Source organism: Bos taurus, chromosome 21 (assembly GCF_002263795.3).
Source record: "Bos taurus isolate L1 Dominette 01449 registration number 42190680 breed Hereford chromosome 21, ARS-UCD2.0, whole genome shotgun sequence".
NCBI lineage: Eukaryota > Metazoa > Chordata > Mammalia > Artiodactyla > Bovidae > Bos > Bos taurus.
The window spans coordinates 41,712,776-41,734,475 of record NC_037348.1 but is presented as its reverse complement, the minus strand read 5'-3'; the positions used below and the strand labels follow the sequence as shown (position 1 = coordinate 41,734,475).

The following is a 21,700-nucleotide window of genomic DNA, read 5'->3' as shown; positions in this document are numbered from 1 at the left end:
TGTTTTATTTACTGAAACATTGGATTGGAAGCTATTAAAATGTCATTTTTTCAGTTTATTAGCCACAGATTATTTAATATATTCTCACTTTAATAGCATAAGTTAATTAGCTGCTTTTTATAACTTACTTGGAAAATTGCAAGTTATCAGTTAAGGCTGTGATATTTCTGTTAATCTGTTAAGTGATTTATAATAATTTTATTTAAACCATGTATGTTTGAAGTTGTTTAGAGATAAGTAGTTTGTTTCTTGAAAATATTACTTATTCAGTGCACCTCTTTAAAACATATAGTAGGAAACAGATACTGTTAACTCCCTTTATGGCTATACTTTATTAATCTCAATTGCTGTGTTATGTAACATTTCTCATTTTCAAAATGTTAAGATAAAAGCACAGTGTTCCCTGAAGCATTTTAATCATTTCTGTGTAGATACTTACAAGAAGGTTAAGATTCCGGTTGGAACGCGCACCTGGTGAAACTGCATTAATAGACAGGACTGGCAGAATGTTGAAGATGGAACCCTTAGCTACAGTGGAATCTCTGGAACAGTATCTCTTAAAAATGGTGAGTTTCTAGCAAGCACATGGTGTGAAATAAGCTTTTTTTGCTGTGGTTTAGCCCTTTAGAAAAGTGATTTGGGAATTCCATTTTAGAAAATAATGTTTAGACTATAAATGATTTCTTCATAAAGATGTCTATTATAGTTATTTGTTCTACTAAAACAATGAGCAAAAACTTAATGCTAATAAGTAAAGGAATATAAATTTGGTAATTATTTCAATTAGTTTGACTATTATTTGGCTATCATAATATACAGACTGATAAGAGAAAAATGTTTTTGTACAGTTATTGAGACTTTGTTTTACTCTGTCTGTTGAAATAATAGACTAAAGAAATACTCTCTGGTATTAATAGTGGGGTGCTGTGGTTAGGGAATTTTCTAGTTATTTTTCTTTTTCAAGTATTTTTTAATGAATATTGATTATTTTAAAAAATCACATTAAAGGGTTAGTTACAAAGTGGGCAGTGAACTTCAAAATATCATCATTAAGGTGTCTTCCATATTTTCTTTGGTTAGGTAGCAAAGCAGTGGTACGATTTTGACCGATCTTCATTTGTTTTTGTTCGAAAATTAAGAGAAGGCCAAAATTTTATATTTCGACACCAGCATGATTTTGATGAAAATGGAATCATTTACTGGATTGGAACAAATGCCAAGTAAGTCACTCTGTTTAATGTAGATTGAAAATATTATCCTGGAAAAGAAATTTAGGTAGTAGAAACCACCCTGAATATTCTGTCGTTCTAGGAATTTCATCTTTTAGGTTAAATTTAAGACCGTCCAAATTTTTCTTTTATGAAGAAAAGTTGCTTAAATTATTAAATATAGAATTTTTCTTAATATAATTTTATGTGGAAAAGTAGTCTGAACAAATGCAGTTATAAAAAGTGTTAACTGTTAACACTGTTTAAGAGTATTTTCTTTGTTTTTATGTAGAACTGCATATGAATGGGTTAATCCAGCTGCTTATGGACTTGTAGTAGTAACATCATCAGAAGGACGAAATCTACCTTATGGCCGCTTAGAAGACATACTGAGTCGTGACAATTCAGCTTTAAATTGTCATAGCAATGATGATAAGAATGCCTGGTTTGCCATAGATCTGGGTCTTTGGGTGATACCATCAGCATATACACTTCGTCATGCTCGTGGTTATGGAAGGTCTGCACTGAGAAATTGGGTTTTCCAGGTATCCAAAGATGGACAGAACTGGACTTCTTTGTATACCCATGTTGATGACTGCAGTCTCAATGAACCAGGGTTAGTTGAGGAGTCTTTGTAAATTGGAAAATTCAGTAAAGAGCTTTGTTTATTTTCATAACTGTATCCTTTTAGAGCTCTCTATTTTATGAGATCCTGAAACAAGATTTTCTTGCTAAAAATACCACTTGATACTATAATTTAGGTGTTAAAACTTTGAAAAATGACTTTATGAAAGCCATCAAATTCTTTAAACTTTAGTAGAAGCTGAACTTATTTAAAAAGAAGTTGATACATAGCTGTATATATGTGTATATAGCACACTGATAAAAGCAAAAAAAAGAATTAACTTTTTAACTAAACTATCCATTTATTCACACAATGTATGTGAATGTTTGACAAATTAACAGTGACTATTGATCTGTCTTATTTTATGTATCTGTTTTCCTAAATTTTATATATTGATCATATATATGTTTTTTTACAGGCAGAAAGTCAGCATTATGTTTCTAAAAAATTTAGTTCTAATACTGTTTAATTGTATATTGTGGCACATTTTGAGGAGTAGGTAGAGTGTAGATTAAATTATTTTGTGTATTTGATGTATGGAGGGAGCTTCTTAACATGATTAATAGGTAATATTTTCAAGCTTTAAAGTTGCTGTTTTAATATCTCATTTAAAATTTTGCAAAATTTAAATATCTTTTTTATCATAAAGACATTTGTTACTCATAAAATTTCTTATTTCTTTGGATTTTATTAATTATAAATCTTTTAGAGTTATGAGTCAAATTAATCATATACATTTAACATTTCATTTTTCATTTTCTTAACTGCTATTTTTCTTCTTTGATTTCTTGAATTTTGTGTAACAAACTGTTGGCTGAACGTGAAAGTTACTTTGTTTTTCACATAATTTTCTATTATGTAAAAAAGATCTTTGCTACCTTAAGCATATTTTTCGTATGTAATATTTTCCCTAAAATTCACAGGTCAACAGCCACCTGGCCTCTTGATCCACCAAAGGATGAGAAACAAGGGTGGCGACATGTGAGAATTAAACAGATGGGAAAGAATGCAAGTGGACAGACCCACTATCTCTCACTATCTGGATTTGAACTTTATGGCACTGTAAATGGAGTATGTGAAGATCAGCTAGGTAAAGAGAGAACAGTAGGTTTTTCTAACTTATTAAAACAATTATAGAAGGTGACTTTGACTGTATTTCTCTAATTTCTACGTTACAGGAAAAGCAGCTAAGGAAGCAGAAGCTAATCTTAGACGACAGAGACGTCTAGTTCGCTCCCAGGTACTGAAGTACATGGTTCCAGGGGCTCGTGTGATCAGAGGCCTTGATTGGAAATGGCGTGATCAGGATGGCAGCCCACAGGGAGAAGGCACGGTCACAGGAGAACTGCATAATGGTGAGTAGGTGCTTAGCGTTTGTAATGTAGAAATTGAGTATTTACATCACAAAATATTTTTCTTTTGTTATTTTGAGGTAGTTTATAAATTGAATAAATGTTCCAGGAATAATAAGAAAAACCCATCTATTGGTTTTATGTTAAAATGGAAAAATCATTTACTTAGACAGTGGAAAAGTTTTTAATTCTTAGGTTTTGACTCAAAACTTACTGCTAATAATTTGAAGTAATTTTTATGAATAAGTTAGGATAAGGTGAATACCCTAAAAGACATATTTTTCTGCTCCTTTTGTATCTTTTTTTTAGTTTATTATTCATAAGTTTCCATTGATCTTAATTTCTTATGCTTTTCTTTATCTTGTTAGCCTCACAAAAATCAGGCAAAATTTTTTTGTTCAATTATAAGTCATATAGAAGAAAAAGCATTAGTGTTTTTAAGTTAAACACTTTTCAGTAAAGTACAGAACAAAAATTGTAGCATTTTCATTTATTAGTTAATTATATTTCAAAATGTTTCTCAGTCTACCAGTTTTTCTTTGGGATATTAAACTTTCGTGTTCCGTAAGCAATATTTTCTAAAATCCAGTTCATTTTAACTTTTGATTCTGTAGATTTTAAGGAAGTTCATACCCACTTTATGCTATTAACTCCCAGAAGGAACTATAGTGGCTAGATTTTTTTCTTATAACCTAAAAGGCTCATTTATTAGTGGATAATTTGCCTAACCAGTGGTGGTTCTTACGAATTTTGCCTACCATTTAAAAAATAAAATGTTCATATTGTCAATTTACACCAAAAGATAATAAAAGTGACAATGCTGAAGAGAATGACTAACAATTTGATATCTTAACTATGTGATAAAAGCATCTGTTTACTTAAACTCTTTTTGCTTTTAAAAAAAAACATTTAAAATTCTACATTTTACTACATTTAAAATGTAGTAAATTCTACATTTACTAAATTTTACTACATTTAAAATTCTGTCCCTGAAATTACATTACAAAATGCATTTCTGTTTAGTTGTACCCTAATTTCAGATTATCATCATAGCAGGTTTATAGTGAATGAGCATGTATGCAGCTGCCAAAATGCATAAAAAATAATAATACTTGAATAATAATAGTTCAATTCAGAAATTTCCAATGTTCTTGTTTTTGCACATCTTAATGATACTTAGTTAATAGTCTATTTCCCCTAAAATGTTTGACTTTTAAATGTGTGAGCCATTTAGGGATATATAAGCACTGTGTGTTTTTCTTGGTTTGGAGTCAAGTGAAGCAACTATATAGGAAAATTGGAATCTTAATTTCAGAATTTAGCATATAAGAAAGGCTTATTTTTGCTTATCTGACAAATGCAGAAAAGCCATACCTTAAAACCGTTAACGTCATAGAGAATTCTTAGCTTTCAAATACTTAAGCTTACCATTTTTATTAATGGCTAGTTGCTAACTCTTTTTATCTAAAGAGGACTTCAGAGTTTTGTAAATATCTAGTTTTGGATATGTACCCTTTCTGAGTTCCTGTCAGTGATCAGTTTAAACACTGATGGGAGTGTTTAAATTATTCTGAAGCATAATTGAATGGTTTACATTTATTAGTTATTTTTCTACGCTGTGTCAAATCTCTTCCCTTTCTAAAGAACATTTGTGTTTGTAGGAATATCCATTTTTTAATTTATCACACAAATATGAGTGCCTATTATGTAAAGGTACTCTATTAGACTTCAGATACGCAGTGGTCAACAAAAAAGTACGATCCCATGCTTTCTGGTAAAACAGATAAAACATACAGTTACAGATTTTGACATGTGCTATGAAATAAGTTATCAGTATATTTTGGGACCAGTTAATATGATACAAATGTAATTTTAATTCGGGATTGGGGTATGCTTTTGAACTTTTCCTTTTCTCACACTTTTCCATGTTGCAGAAGAGATAGTTAAAAGTTGATTCTTCAGAGGTTAATTCAGCATACAGGATAAATTGAGGCAATTGAAATCTCATCTAAACTAGATTATGTAGATTTGGGGCAGTCAGTTTCCTCTCAAACAACTTGTATGCAGATAATCCCCACAGGTAATTTAATATTACTTAAACCCCTCTGAGTTTCATTGTAAACATGTATGAACTTGGCATGTGTGTGTGCATGTATGCATGAGAGTATGTGTGTGTGTGTGTGTGTGTGTGGGTAAAGTACTTTTAAAGTTTTTAAAGACTATTTTTATGTGCTTTTTTTTCCCTGAAGTAATTAGCTTATAACACTAAAATGAGATTGTAAAATTTATACTAATTTTATTTCTAATAGGCAGTTTATTTTGTTTTTGGAAATTAATTCCATTTTTAAAAAAGAAGTATTTTTTTCCAAGTATAAGTAAATATAGGTTTAATATTATGCTCATTAGTCCTTTTCATGTTGTTAGCTTTATCATATAGGTTCTATCTAATAAAAGAGCTTAGCATACTTTTAAAATTTTGGTTTTAGAATTTTGTGCTTATTCAAATTTATTAATTTTAATCATAAGAGAACCAAGTAACCACTGAACTTTGAGAACACAACCGAAATGCTAACTTAGTGTTATTTGAGCTAGTGGCCTAGAATTTCTACAGTGATAAATGAACATTTTGTCCGTCAATTACAGGATTTAGCCCAAACTTAGAAATTAATGGTTAAGCCAGCACTTTTTCTATAAACATTTGACCACATGATCATATTTAGCAACTAAAAAAGCTTTTACTTAGATTTCATGTATACTTGCTGAAGTTGCAATAGTTTACCATTTTTATCCATCTTTTTTACGATTTTTAACGGTTCTTCCCCTTGAAAGATACTCCAGTAGTTATAAACGTGACCCTTATGTTGTTTTTAAATATTAACAAAGAATTCAGAAATAAGAGAAACAGAAGGATTCAATTTTAGTTGGCAGACCTTAGATGACTAGAAATTCAGAGAAGTACAGCACTGATGAAAAGCTGATCCCATATTGTGGAGCTACTGTCTGACACGCTCCTATCTGCTTTCTGCTGGGTCTCACAAACTCCTGTCCCTTTCCAGGCTGGATTGATGTCACCTGGGATGCTGGTGGCTCAAACTCTTACCGTATGGGCGCAGAAGGAAAATTTGACCTCAAGCTTGCACCAGGGTACGACCCTGATACAGTGGCATCACCCAAACCTGTTTCATCCACTGTTTCAGGCACAACGCAATCATGGAGCAGCTTGGTGAAAAACAACTGTCCAGACAAGACATCTGCTGCTGCAGGCTCCTCAAGTAGAAAAGGAAGCAGCAGTTCTGTGTGTAGCGTGGCCAGTAGCAGCGACATCAGCTTGGGTTCGACCAAAACGGAACGGAGATCAGAAATTGTAATGGAACACAGTATAGTTTCAGGAGCTGATGTCCATGAACCAATTGTTGTTCTTTCATCTGCTGAAAACGTCCCTCAAACAGAAGTAGGGTCATCTTCCAGTGCAAGTACCAGCACCTTAACAGCGGAAACGGGAAGTGAAAATGCTGAAAGAAAGTTAGGCCCTGATAGTTCTGCTCGTACTCCTGGGGAGTCTAGTGCAATATCCATGGGAATTGTTAGTGTTAGTTCTCCTGATGTTAGTTCAGTATCTGAGTTAACTAATAAAGAAGCAGCTTCGCAACGGCCCCTTAGCTCTTCAGCAAGTAACAGACTGTCAGTGAGTTCTTTGTTGGCTGCCGGGGCCCCTATGAGCTCTAGTGCAAGTGTACCTAACCTGTCCTCAAGAGAAACATCTAGCTTGGAGAGTTTTGTAAGGAGAGTGGCAAACATAGCACGGACTAACGCCACCAACAACATGAATCTAAGCCGAAGCAGCAGTGATAACAACACTAATACTTTGGGGAGGAATGTGATGAGCACAGCAAGTAAGTGAGCTTTTCCTTATAGAACCCAATGCTTTTTCCACTCTGAGGGGTGCAAAGTAGGATTTGTTTAGTGGATTCTGGCTCTAGTCTTTAACCAGATCATTAAACCCTGTTATATACGACTGTGTCACGTTTAGCACTTCAGGAATACAAGGTTAAGTTCTGTAGAATTGTGACATTTTAAGAATTCTGATCAGGACCTGATAAAGAACCTCTTATTCTAATTCTGAAGAATAAAATAACACGTTTCTGTTTTTCACTCCTCTGATTGTTAATTACCAGAGGAAATAGATGGCTATTAACTATCATCAGAGTCAGCTGAAATCGGAGCGTAATACTGGCATAACTTTTACTTAGGTCCTGAATTGATACTAGCTTATGAAAGTTTTAAATTCTAATTAAAGCTACCAATGGGTCAAAGTAATTCCCTTGGAAAATACCATTGGGAGTAATTTCAGTGCCTGCTTCACTTATTTTAAAAGCTAGGCTTAACATTCTAAAAAATAATAATACTATAAAAACAAGAACTTCTAGTTGGATTTCAGTTGGGTTCCCAAAGTTGTTGCTTTTCAGCCTTTTAATAATCAGTGTTTCATGACCGCATTATTTTTTCTAAATATACAATGTAGTTTTTCTCAGGTTTACACAATCCTCCCTTTTTTGTACTAATTTGCTTCATTCTTATCCTTAGCTTCTCCTCTTATGGGTGCTCAGAGTTTCCCTAATTTGACCACACCCGGTACTACATCGACAGTGACTATGTCAACATCCAGTGTTACTGGCAGCAGCAATGTAGCTACAGCAACAACAGTTTTATCAGTGGGTCAGTCTTTAAGTAATACTTTAACCACCAGCCTCACATCAACCTCCAGTGAGAGTGACACAGGTCAGGAAGCAGAATATTCCTTATATGGTAAGTTACAGTATCAAATATTGATATTTATGTGGTGATGTTTTTATCACATTTTTCTCCTGGGGTGTTCTAAATTTTTGATTAGAAAAGGATGATTCTCTCTTATAAATATGGCAGCTTTATATGTGATGAAAAAACTCAAAGTGATATGAAGAACTGTTAAATTATCTGGTTGTAAATAGACATCTAGGAACTTCTGTGTGTCATCCTTTTCTTGGCTTTTTTGTCACTAGTGAAGTTTTATTAGAAGAACCGTAATAATTTGACATCTTTATAAGAAAAGAAGTGTGATAGACTAATGAGCTTTGTAAATTAATAATTGTCTGTACATTATAATGTAAGGAAAAATACTCCTGTGTGTCTTGTGTACTTTCAGTACCCTGCTCACAGACAGCTTCACTTCTGCACCTCTGACCACCAAGTGTGTGTAAAGCTTTCCCACAATTCTGACACTACCTGCTTACCTGGAGATCGTATCAGATTCCACAGCTTAAAGTCTCAGATCTCCAACACTGCCCACCCCTCACCTTTGCCCCTTTAGTCACTAATCACAAATTCAGATTGTTATCTGTGCTTCTCACTGACTGGCTGTAAACTGGAAGTTTCCACAACCCCCTCTTTGGGTTAGATTAATTTGCTGGAGTGGCTCACAGGGCTCAGAAAAACATTTTATGTACTAGGTTACTGGTTTTTTATAAAAAGGATATATAGGGGATACTCTGGTAGTCCAATGGTTAGGACTCTATGCTACCACTGCCAGGGGGCCAGGGTTCCATCCCTGGATTGAGAACAAGATCCCATAAGATGCTTGATCCGGCCAAAAAAGAAGAGAAGAATATATAACTCAGGAACAGGCAGATGGAAGAGAGGCACAGGGTAAAGCCCGGGAGGTGCCAAGCACAGGACCTGGCATCCCCATGGAGTTCAGGAGCCATCCTGGCCTGTCATTGTGTTCATGTCTACCAGCCTGGAAGCTTTCTGAACCCCCAGCCTTTCAGGGCTTTTATTTTTTGGAGACTTCATGATTTAAGCACCAGTGATTAAATGACCAGCCATTGGTGGTATGGCCACCAGTCTCCAGCTCCTCTCCCTGGAGGTCTAAGGGACGAGATGAAAGTTCTAGTCCTCTGATTGTGGTTGGTTCCACTAACAACCAGCCCCATCCTTCAATTACCTAAGGGCTTTCTAAAAGTCTCCTCATTAAAACAACTCGAGTTATAAATAACAAATGACATCTCTATTGCTCTTAGGAAATACCAAGAGTTTAAGAAAACTCAGTGTATTGAACAGAGATGACCAAATTTTATTATAAACCACTGTATCACAACAGTTATCAAAGTCTTCTGAAAATTATTCTTTATTTAGGTGACATTTGAAATATTCAGATGAATTAGTTCTTGCTTAGGTTTTATAGTTACATTATTGAATGTAACTGTGGTATGTAGTCAATGATTCAATTAAAATGTTTCTAATTAGGACGGTAAAATTTTTTATAGAAGGGAAATATTGAAACAAATAAAAATCATCTAGTCCCTACCATTGTTGTCATTTGATACATATCATTTGATATATCTGTTCTTTAAGAAAAAAGGAATTCTATCCTTTCTGGACAGCTCTTTTCACTGAGTACACTGTAAAAATATTTTAATATAGTTCAGTGAGTTTCTACAACATAGAATGGCTGCCAGATATTCCTGTTTGTATGATCATTATTTAATATTGATTGGATATTTAAGTTACAGTTTTTCATTACCATCAGCATTGTTACGAGTGAGCATCCTTTGTATTTTTGTGTATTTTTCTTAGGGTAAATTCCTAAAGGAGTAATTGTTGAATTTCCTTCCAAAAAGGTTGTATTCCCATCATTATTGTTTTAGAATACCCTTTATCACAATCCTTGATCACCTGTTCTTTTTTCAAAATTACTTTTGTTAATTTCAAATATAAAAAGTTTATATGAAGATATATTTTAAGTACTATCTTGTGTATGCATCATTTTAATATGTTTTCATTTTTTTGAGAATGTGGTCTCTTGTATTCCAAGCTACCAACTGGATCTGATGATCTATGATTTTAGGAAAAGCATTATATTTCTGTTTCCACTTTATATGTTAAATAAGTATGTAGTAAAATGACGATAATAGTTATACCAAAGTATCGTAAATTCACCAGATAAGCATTTCTACTTTGGTTTTCCTCATGGAGGCCTTCTGCTTCTCCCTATTACTATGTTAACTTTAAGCTTTAGTTCTGTTAATAAATCATGTGAAGGTTAAGAAAGTTGTAGGTATACTAATGGGAAAGAATATTGAGGAGTCAGGGCTACTGCTGCTGCTGCTGCTGCTGCTGCTAAGTCGCTTCAGTCGTGTCCAACTCTGTGTGACCCCATAGACGGCAGCCCACCAGGCTCCCCCGTCCCTGGGATTCTCCAGGCAAGAACACTGGAGTGGGTTGCCATTTCCTTCTCCAGTGCATGAAAGTGAAAAGTGAAAGTGAAGTCGCTCAGTTGTGTCCGACCCTTAGTGACCCCATGGACTGCAGCCTACCAGGCTCCTACGTCCATGGGAGTTTCCAGGCAAGAGTACTGGAGTGGAGTGCCATTGCCTTCTCCGCAGGGCAAACTGACTGCCTTTTAAAAATTATTCTTTGGTGATTAAAATTTCCTTTTCTGCATTTCTAAAACTGGAGGACTCTTTGACAGTGCTGTTGTATGAAGGATCAGAGTAAGATCTGCATTACAAAATAATTTCTATATATGCAAACTTTCACTGTGTTATGTTTAGAGGGACATGATTTGATTGTGTGATATAATCAAATGTGTGAAATAAGGAGCTTTTTAAAATATATATATTATCCTTGTAAAGTGAAAATGTTAGTCACTTAGTTTTGTTCGCCTCTTTGCGACCCTATGGACTGTAGCCTGCCAGGCTCCTCTGTCCATGGAATTCTCTAGGCAAGAATACTGGAGTTGGTAGCCATTCCCTTCTTCAGGGGATCATCCCAACCCAGGGATCAAACTCATGTCTCCTACATTGCAGGCAGATTCTTTAACATCTGAGCCACGAGGGAAGCCTTATGTAATATCCTTATACTAGGATAAAAAAGGGAAGATGAGTAAAACCACTGACTTCAGTGAATTGTAACACATGAAAAATGGAGTTTATATACCTACATATTTTTTCCTTTAAGAAATAAACCTAAAAGTGGAATTTATTTTGTGTACTGCCACATAATATTCATGAGAACCATTACCAAAAATGCAGGATGGCACTTTACATGTTTGTTGTCTAGTCACTAAGTTGTGTCTGACTCTTTTGCCACCTCTATGGACTGTAGCCTGCCAAGCTCCTCTGTCCATGGAAATTCCTAGCCTAGAATACTAGAGTGGGTTGCCATTTCCTTCCCCAAGGGATCTTTCTGACCCAAGAGTTGAACCCGTGTCTCCTGCATTGCAGGCGGATTCTTTTACTGCTGAGCCAAAAGGTTAGGGGTAATATATTTCATCAAATTTAAGATGCTATTAATTATAAGATTATTTTATGTCATTAAGGAAAAAATGTTGCCAGTTTAGCTGTGAATATTCTGAGATCATTATGTGTCTTATAAGCAATGGCAAGTCATAGTAAAAGGCATTGAATTTTTAGTCTTGTATAATTAGACATAAAAAATTGTATTTGGTTCAGGAACCTGTAAATGCAAGTTCCTACTAAATAATTACAAATTGTTTTTTGGATATTTTTTTGTAATGTATATACTGCCTTCTTATCCATAGAAGTTTTTTTTTTTTTTTTTTTTTTTTTAAATTCCAGAGCCAATAAAAAACTCCTGTTTTAGTCCCATTATTCCTCTTTTTTTTTTTTTTAATTTTATTTTATTTTTAAACTTTACATAATTGTATTAGTTTTGCCAAATATCAAAATGAATCCGCCACAGGTATACATGTGTTCCCCATCCTGAACCCTCCTCCCTCCTCCCTCCCCATATTCCTCTTTTTATTTTCAGTTCCTATGGAGAACAGCTTCTCAACACCTTCGTTATGTAGGGCAGTGTAAATTTGACCTAATGTTCACTGAAGGATGGAGGGGAGAGAGCCTAACAAGGAGGCAGACAAAAGGGATTAAAGTTTATTTTTTATGCGCTAGGTAATTTGGATGATATATAAAGCTGTACCTAACATCATTCCATAGTAAATAGGCATTATCTTTAAGTAGTCATTATCATTAAGCAGTCTCTCTAGTCACATAGATAAATTCAATTCTTTCTGATCAACTTAAATTCTGTTCTTTTCTCTTTCACAGTTTATATATATATATATATATATATATATATTTAAATATTTGTTTTTATTTATTTGGCTGCATAGAGTCTTAGTTCGGAGAAGGCAATGGCACCCCACTCCAGTACTTTTGCCTGGAAAACCCCATGGACGGAGGAGCCTGGTAGGCTGCAGTCCATGGGGTCGCTAAGGGTCGGACACGACTGAGCAACTTCACTTTCACTTTCCACTTTCATGCATTGGACAAGGAAATGGCAACCCACTCCAGTGTTCTTGCCTGGAGAATCCCAGGGACGGGGAAGCCTGGTGGGCTGCCGTCTCTGGGGTCACACAGAGTCGGACACGACTGAAGTGACTTAGCAGCAGCAGAGTCTTAGTTGTGGCACGTGGGAATTAATTCCCTGACCAGGGATCAAACCCAGCCCCCCTGTATCTTGAGCACAGAGTTTTAGCCACTGGACCACCAGGGAATTCCCACACAGTTTATATATTTGTTTACTTTTTAAATGTCTGTCTCCCCTGTAAGCTCCATGGGGGTTCATACCATGTCTATCTTGTTTACAACTATGTGTCAGTTCAGTTCAGTCAACAGTTCAGTCACTCAGTCGTGTCTGACTGTTTGCGACCCCATGAATCACAGCACGCCAGGCCTCCCTGTCCATCACCAACTCCTGGAGTTCACTCAAATTCATGTCCATCGAGTCGGTGATTCCTTCCAGCCATCTCATCCTCTGTCATCCCCTTCTCCTCCTGCCCCCAATCCCTCCCAGCATCAGGGTCTTTTCCAATGAGTCAACTCTTCACATGAGGAGGCCAAAGTATTGGAGTTTCAGCTTTAGCATCAGTCCTTCCAGTGAACACCCAGGACTGGTCTCCATTAGGATGGACTGGTTGGATCTCCTTGCAGTCCAAGGGACTCTCAAGAGTCTTCTCCAACACCACAGTTCAAAAGCATCAATTCTTCGGTGCTTAGCTTTTTTCACAGCCTATACCTAGTGCCTAATGCAGTTCTTGGCACATAGTAGGCACTCAAACAGATACGTGTTGACACAGCTAATGATTCCAAAGTGTTCTCTTTCCACCATTGTGTTTCCACTGACTTATACAGAGAATGTGATAGGGCTGCTTTTATTTTTTAACATATCCCATATTGTTGACCTTTTTGAAAAATGATTTTGTGGATACGGATTTAGTTTATTACCATCCTTTATCCCATGTCGTTTTCTGCCATGCTTGGGACTGTTTGCTGCTGTTACTCATCCTTCGTGTGTGGTGGCAGAAGAAGAGTGGCATCACTAAATGTGGCTTTATACCTGAACCTTTGAGTTTTACCTGTGTGTTATAAAACAGATTCACAAAGGTACTCTGGTATGCTTGGTCACTTGTGTTAAGAGGAAGATTGTTGGTTTTGTTTTCTAGATTTCCTTGATAGCTGCCGTGCCAGTACTCTGTTAGCTGAGCTAGATGACGATGAGGACTTGCCAGAGCCAGACGAGGAAGATGATGAAAATGAAGATGACAATCAGGAGGACCAAGAATACGAGGAGGTTATGGTAGAGAGAGAGTCCCTCATTTTCTTCACTAAGATAGGTTGTTGATAATTGAAATGAAGAAAAGAAAAGCAACATTCTAGTCAAACTTAGATGCAAGAAAATAGAGCACCAGTGTGAAAGATGTGCTGATGTTTTTACAGGTTTAAAAATGTGAAGAACTGCAGTAATCCTAAATAATACAATTTTCAGGACCTCCTCTGGCAATTCAGTGGTTAAGATAGGGGACCCAGGTTTGATCCCTGGTTGGAGAACTAAGATCCTACATGCCATGTGGCATGGACAAAAAAAAAAAAGCTATACTTAGAATTTTCTGGTATCTACTGTTTTGCAGACAGTATCTGTATTATCTCATGAGTGTTTACGCAGACCTATGAGATAGAGACATAGAAAACATAATTTGCTCAAATTAATCAGAGTTAAGTAGGAAGTAGGACCCAAGCTTAGGCAGTATGATCCAGAACCTGTAGTGTTTGTTAACTATGATTGTCTTAAAATTGAACTTTTGCTTGAAAATGCCTTTTATTTTAGCTTCATGTATAATTTTAATTTCCTTTTATAAAATGTAGACGATTAAAGGATTTTTTCCTAAGTTGGGTTTTAGTGGGTAGAGAACTTCCAAGAAATGCTTTTGTATACCTTTCTTGGAAAATATATAGAGCATGGGCACGTTTCTTCTGAATGTATATGATGTATGATGAATTTAAAACTTTTCTATAAATGGCTAATGAAGTTCTCTAATGACAGTTTTGATAACATAGATTTATAGTTCAGGTCAAGGCTGAAGAGGGATATATATGAGTCACGTAATTAGACACGTCTCTTTCCATTTCCCGTATCAGATTCTGAGACGTCCGTCCCTACAGCGCCGAGCTGGCTCCCGCTCTGATGTAACACACCATGCTGTCACCTCACAGCTACCACAGGTCCCAGCTGGAGCAGGGAGCCGACCTATTGGGGAGCAGGTAATATCTTCATGTCTGCCTTCCTACAGTGGAGTTTTTTCCTTCCACAGTAAAGCACTGACTGAAATGTCTAGGAGAATCTACAGAGGGGGCACGGTGAGTCCAGGAAGCAACCAGAGTTAACAGAAGGATACTTGCCCATCTACTTGGGTTCCATATACTAGGTAGAGTCCATGATTGCTCTCCCGTAATGCAGACAGGGTTTTTTTTTTACTTGAGACACCCTCCTTGGCCTTTTTGTGGTAGTAAACATATATTAAAATCAGTTCAGTTACTCAGTCATGTCCGACTCTTTGCAACCTCATGGACTGCAGCACGCCAGGCCTCCCTGTCCATCACCAACTCCTGGAGTTTACTCAGACTCATGTCCATTGAGTTGGTGATGCCATCCAACCATCTCATCCTTTGTCATCCCCTTCTTCTCTTGCCTTCAATCTTTCCTAGCATCAGGGTCTTTTCAGATGAGTCAGCTCATCGCATCATGTTGCCAAGGTATTGGGGTTTCAGCTTCAGCATCAGTCCTTCCAATGAACATTCAGAACTGATTTCCTTTCGGATGGACTGGTTGACTCTCCCTCTAGTCCAAGGGACTCTCAAGAGTCTTCTCCAAAACCACAGTTCAAAGCATCAATTCTTTGGCACTCAGCTTTCTTTATAGTCCAACTCTCACATCCTGACTACTGGAAAAATCATAGCCTTGAGTAGATGAACCTTCGTTGGCAAAGTAATGTCTCTGCTTTTTAATGTGCTATCTAGTTGGTCATAACTTTCCTTCCAAGGAGTAAGCGTCTTTTAATTTCATGGCTGCAGTCACCATCTGCAGTGATTTTGGAGCCCAAAAAATAAAGTCTGCCACTGTTTCCACTGTTTGTCCATCTATTTGCCATGAAGTGATGGGACTGGATGCCATGATCCTCGTTTTCTGAATGTGGAGCTTTAAGCCAATTTTTTCACTCTCCTATTTCACTTTCATCAAGAGGCTCTTCAGTTCTTTTTCACTTTTTGCCCTAAGGGTGGGGTCATCTGCATATCTGAGGTTACTGATATTTCTCCCAGCAATTTTGATTCCAGCCTGTGGTTCATCCAGCCCAGGGTTTCTCATGATGTACTCTGCATATAAGCGAAATAAACAGGGTGACAATATACAGCCTTGATGTACTCCTTTTCCTATTTGGAACCAGTCTGTTGTTCCATGTCCAGTTCTAACTGTTGCTTCCTGACCTGCATACAGATTTCTCAGGAGGTAGGTCAGGTGGTCTGGTATTCCCATCTCTTGAAGGATTTTCCACAGTTCATTGTGATCCACACAGTCAAAGGCTTTGGCATAGTCAATAAAGCAGAAATAGATGTTTTTCTGGAATTCTGCTTTTTTGATGATCTAGCAGATGTTGGCAAATTGATTTCTGGTTCCTCTGCCCTTTCTAAAACCAGCTTGAACATCTGGAAGTTCACGGTTTATGTATCATTGAAACCTGGCTTGGCGAATTTTGAGCATTTGCTAGCATGTGAGATGAGTGCAACTGTGTGGTAGTTAGAGCACTCTTTGGCGTTGCCTTTCTTAGGGATTGGAATGACAACTGACCTTTTCCAGTCCTGTGGTCACTGCTGAGTTTTCCAAATTTGCTGGCATATTGAGTGCAGCACTTTCACAGCATCATCTTGTAGGATTTGAAATAGCTCAACTGGAATTCCATCACCTCCACTAGTTTTGTTCGTAGTGATGCTTCCTAAGGCCCACTTGACTTCACATTCCAGGATGTCTGGTTCTAGGTGAGTGATCGCACCATCTTGATTATCTGAGTCGTGAAGATCTTTTTTGTATAGTTCTTCTGTGTATTCTTGCCACCTCTTCTTAATATCTTCTGCTTCTGTTAGGTCAATAGCATTTCTGTCCTTTATTGAGCCCATCTTTGCATGAAATGTTCCCTTGATATCTCTGATTTTCTTGAAGAGATCTCTAGTCTTTCCCATTCTATTAGCCTTTGCCCTGCTTCATTCTGTACTCCAAGGCCAAATTTGCCTGTTACTCCAGGTGTTTCTTGACTTTCTACTTTTGCAGTCCAGTCCCCTATAATGAAAAGGACATCTATTTGGGGTTTTAATTCTAGAAGGTCTTGTAGGTCTACATAGAACTGTTCAACTTCAGCTTCTTCAGCATTACTGGTCTGGGCATAGACTTGGATTACCTTGATATTGAATGGTTTGCCTTGGAAACAAACCAAGATCATTCTGTCATTTTTGAGACTGCATCCAAGTACTGCATTTTGGACTCTTGTTGACTGTGATACTTCATTTCTTCTAAGGGATTCTTGCCCACAGTAGTAGATATAATGGTCATCTGCGTTAAATTCACCCATTCCAGTCCATTTCAGTTCGCTGATTCCTAAAATGTCGACATTCACTCTTGCCATTTCCTGTTTGATCACTTCCAATTTGCCTTGATTCATGGACCTAACATTCCAGGTTCCTATGCAGTATTGCTCTTTACAGCATGGTTCATAGCTATTTTCTAAGATTTGTAGTTTTCACAGTAGAGAAACAGAAGTATTAGCCTATTAGCTAACATTTATTTATCTTTAATTATGTGCTAGATACTGCTTATGTATAGTAACTAATTCAATGCATTCAACAACCCTTTTAAGTTATCATTAGTCCCAGTTTTCAGATGAAGTGATTACTAAAGACCACACGTAGAAGTTTTAGATCCCAGATAAAACTGGTTTCAGACCTATCAAATGTCAGTTTGATCTCCTGTAATGGTTCATCTCAATTAAGTGTTATGAGGGGGCTAAATATGTACATATAAGTATTTACATAACTATTGTTTTAAAATTATTATATCAGACATTTATAATATTTATAATTCATTGAATATTTTGTTGATAAAATTAATAAAAGCAAAGAAGAGGAGAAAAATGTTCCTTAAAAAAACTTGTATTATGGAAATTTTTAAACATGCTAGAAGTAGAAAGTAGAAGTAGAAAGAAATATTGCAGTGAATCCCTAGGAACTCATCATTTGACAAATCAATACTTTGTAGAACTTGTTTGAACTATTTGCCCCAAAGTGATTTAAATCAGCTTCAAGCGCTGTATCTGTTTAGTGTGTAATTAAATTATTTAGAAATAATTATATGTTCACAATGAGTTGCAGAGACTGAAAAGTCTTGTGTGCCTTTTGTCAGTTTCTTCCAGTGGTTACATCGACCCAGTGTTTGTGTATGGTTCTTTATCATTTTATCACATATGTAAATTTGTGCAACCACCAGTAAAGGTGCTTTTTCTTTTTTTTTTTAAAGAAAATATTCACGTGTACTTTATTGTCAAAAGTGTTAATAAGGTCTGATTTACAAAAGCGTAAGGCTTCTTATGATTTCATTTGTCTTTTCCAGTATTTTTGAGAACTTTAAAGAAGCTGTTAGATACAATTCATAAAACCTCTGTTTATAAACATTTTCCCCAAAACCTACTTACTTTTGATAAATCATTAAGAAATGTGTATATATCTATACATGTTTGTGTTGGCTCATTTTGTGCTTAAGAAATATGGCTGAATAAGACTATAAAATACCTATAGAGAGAAGTACTCAACATATACCTTATTTTATAGATAGCATACCATTGTTGCAATAATGAAGACTTTTATAATGTTTATCTGTACATGGAATTTTATCTTTATAGGAAGAGGAAGAGTACGAAACTAAGGGGGGCCGCCGGAGAACATGGGATGATGATTACGTGCTCAAGCGGCAGTTTTCAGCTTTGGTTCCTGCTTTTGATCCTAGACCTGGTCGAACTAATGTCCAGCAGACAACTGATCTAGAAATTCCACCCCCAGGTATAAGATATTTTATCTTTTGTGATTTAATTTTAATAGATTCCAGATTAAGTAGTTAAGTACTATATAGTTTAAAAAGTTAAGATACTACTTGTATATGCAGATTATAAATAACAGGTTTCAGGAAAAACTATATATCAGCCACAAATCCTTAAAAAATACAGCTTTTTTTTTTAAAAAGGAACAAAATACAGTATTTTATTTTTTCAGTTTTTATTGGAATAAAATTGCTTTTCGCTGCTGTGTTAGTTTCTGCTGTACAGCAAAGTGAATCAGCTACACATATACATATGTCCTCTTTTTTGGATTTCCTTCCCATTTGGAGCACCACATAGTGTTGATTATATTTTATTTTTTATTGAAGTATAGTTGCTTTACAATGTTATGTTATTTTTTGTTGTATAGGAAAGTGATTCAGTTATACATATATGTACTCTTTTTCATATTTTTTGCATTATGGCTAATTACAGGATGTTGAATATAGTTCCCTGTGCTATACAGTAGGATTTTATTTATTTTATATATAGTAGTTTATATGTGTTAATCCCAGTCTCCTAATTTATCCCTCCCCCACTGCCTTTCCCATTTGATAATTATAAATTTGTTTTCTGTATCTATGAATCTGTTTGTTTCATAAATAAGTTCATTTGTATCATATTTTAGGTTACACATTTAAGTGATATCATATGGTATTTGTCTTTCTCTGACTTATTTCACTTATTTGTCTTTCTCTAACATAGTATGTTCATATCTAGGTTCATCCATGTTGCTGCAAATAGTGTTATTTAATTCTTTTTTATTGATAATAAATTACCAGTATTTATTAATAAATAAATATTTTATAAATATATCAATAATTGATGAATATTGATTTATTAATAATTTTATGTATTTCTAGTTCATTGTGTGTGTGTGTGTGTATATATATACACATCACCTCTTCTTTATCCATTCATCTGTTGTTAGACATTTAGGTTGCCTCTATGTCTTGACTTATAAATTAGAGTATTTTGAAAATACACTGTTTTACAGTTGTATAAATTTTAAAGTAAGGCCTCATTTAAAGGTAGACAGTTTGTATTCTGTTTTCTACTAGATTAAAATTGTTAAACGTGGAGAAGGAAACGGCAACCCACTCCAGTAATCTTGCCTGGGAAATCCCATGGACAGAGGAACCTGGTGGGCAAAGAGTCAGACACTGAGGGAGGGGCAGGCGCTCGCTAGAGGCCCCAGAGCTTTTGATGGCAGAGCCAGCACTGTGGCTGAGGACTCCTGGCTCCCAGGCCTCTCTCACCAGATAGGAGCATGGAAAACTAGTCTAAAATACGCCTGAGGGCTTTCCTGGAGGCTCAGTGGTAAAGAATCACCCCCCTGCCAAAGCAGGGGACGTGAGTTCCACCCCTGGTCTGGGAAGGCCACACGTGGCAGAGCAGCTGAGCCCATGCATCACAGCCACTGGGCCGGGGCTCTCGAGCCCGGGAGCCACAGAACTGAGGTCTGTGGGCACCAGAGCCCATGCTCCGCAACAAGAGGAGCCACAGCTAGAGAAAAGCCCACTCAGCATGAAGACCGTGCACAACCATAAATAAAATCATTAAAAAACAAAAAAAAATAAAAAATAAAAAAAAAATAAAATTGTTAAACGTTACTCCCATTCAGCTTTTCTTTGAAAAGCTATGTAGTGGTTTTACTTATGGCCTCTGGAGTCAGTCAGCCTGAGTGGTAGCTCCATGTCTTACAACTCTATTTTGGATGTGGTAGGCACACTAACGGAGAAGGCAATGGCACCCCACTCCAGTACTCTTGCCTGGAAAATCCCATGGATGGAGGAGCCCAGTGGGCTGAAGTCCATGGGGTCGCTAGGAGTCAGACACGACTGAGCGTCTTCACTTTGACTTTTCACTTTCATGCACTGGAGAAGGAAATGGCAACCCACTCCAGTGTTCTTGCCTGGAGAATCCCAGGGTCAGGGGATCCTGGTGGGCTGCCGTCTCTGGGGTCGCACAGAGTCGGACACGACTGAAGTGACTTAGCAGCAGCACCAGGCACACTAATGGCCCCATGCACTCCACTGCCCTCCTGCCTCCACCCCGAAAGCTGTATAGGTCCTAACCTCTAGAATTTGTGAATATGTCACTTAAACATGAGAAAAGACTTTGGAGATGTGATTAAGAATCTTGAGATGGGGAAATTATCCTGATTTTCGGATGAGCCCAATGTAATCACAAGTGTCCTCATAAGAGAGCAACAGGAGGGTCAAAGTCAGAAAGCAGCAATTATACTGTTGAGGGGCCATTAGCCAAGGAAAATGGGAAGCTTCTGGATGCTAGAAAAAGCAAGGAAATGGATTCTTCCCTGGAGCCTTCAAAAGAAACAACGCCTTGCCAGCCCATTTTAGATTTCTTACCTCTAGAATTATAAGATAATACATTTGTGTTGTTTTAAACCACTCAGTTTGTGGTCATTTGTTACAGCAGCAATAGGAAACTAATCTGGGCAAATCCTTACCCTGTGCAAGCCTGACTTTCCTCATCTGTTATCTGGGGAAAACAGTAGTCCTTGTTTGACCATATAATTAAAAGGATTAAATGAGGTAAAATATAGAAAGTGCCTAGCGTGGTACGTGATGTGTGTCTCAATAAATGTCAGCTACTGCAATCAATATATTATCCTTCAAGAAAACTTAGATGTTAGTGTGGACTGTACTTTTTACTTGATAGAAAGATACTTAAGTTAAATGTGAAAGTAAGTACACTTGATAGTATAACGTGTGGTAAATGACGTAGTATAATGGTGAGAAAGAGTATGAATAAAGATGTCTCAAATAGTAAAATCTACTCAGAGTACAAATAGGTACAAATTTTCGATAGAGCTCTTTAGCAATGTATTTCATATTTTTACTGCTACAAATTGGTGTTATAGAAGTATTCACTTTATACACAGGTGATTAAAGAAGTATTTTTAAAAACTTGGAAATGACCTTCATTATGTTTTGAGAATGGAATTGTTTCAGTTAAAGTACAATGGAATGTCATGCAGTGAATAAAATAATACCTTATAACACTGTATCTTGATATGAGG

At 36.4% G+C, this 21,700-nt stretch overlaps 1 protein-coding gene across 9 annotated transcripts in view; it reads left to right on the top strand.

The window, feature by feature from the left end:
- Positions 1-21,700, top strand: part of HECTD1 (HECT domain E3 ubiquitin protein ligase 1) — a 77,811-nt gene that overhangs the window by 44,096 nt on the left and 12,015 nt on the right. For 3 of the 9 annotated variants that reach the window (XM_005222074.5, XM_005222071.5, XM_002696696.7), the window contains exons 20-29: positions 432-566; positions 1,081-1,220; positions 1,501-1,824; positions 2,757-2,923; positions 3,012-3,188; positions 6,242-7,078; positions 7,770-7,991; positions 13,687-13,820; positions 14,660-14,782; positions 18,463-18,619. In XM_005222074.5, coding sequence (XP_005222131.1) covers positions 432-566; positions 1,081-1,220; positions 1,501-1,824; positions 2,757-2,923; positions 3,012-3,188; positions 6,242-7,078; positions 7,770-7,991; positions 13,687-13,820; positions 14,660-14,782; positions 18,463-18,619 — 2,416 coding nt within the window. The remainder of the gene's footprint in view (positions 1-431; positions 567-1,080; positions 1,221-1,500; positions 1,825-2,756; positions 2,924-3,011; positions 3,189-6,241; positions 7,079-7,769; positions 7,992-13,686; positions 13,821-14,659; positions 14,783-18,462; positions 18,620-21,700) is intronic. The other 6 variants (XM_024982055.2, XM_005222072.5, XM_024982056.2 and 3 more) reach the window with 4 other exon arrangements.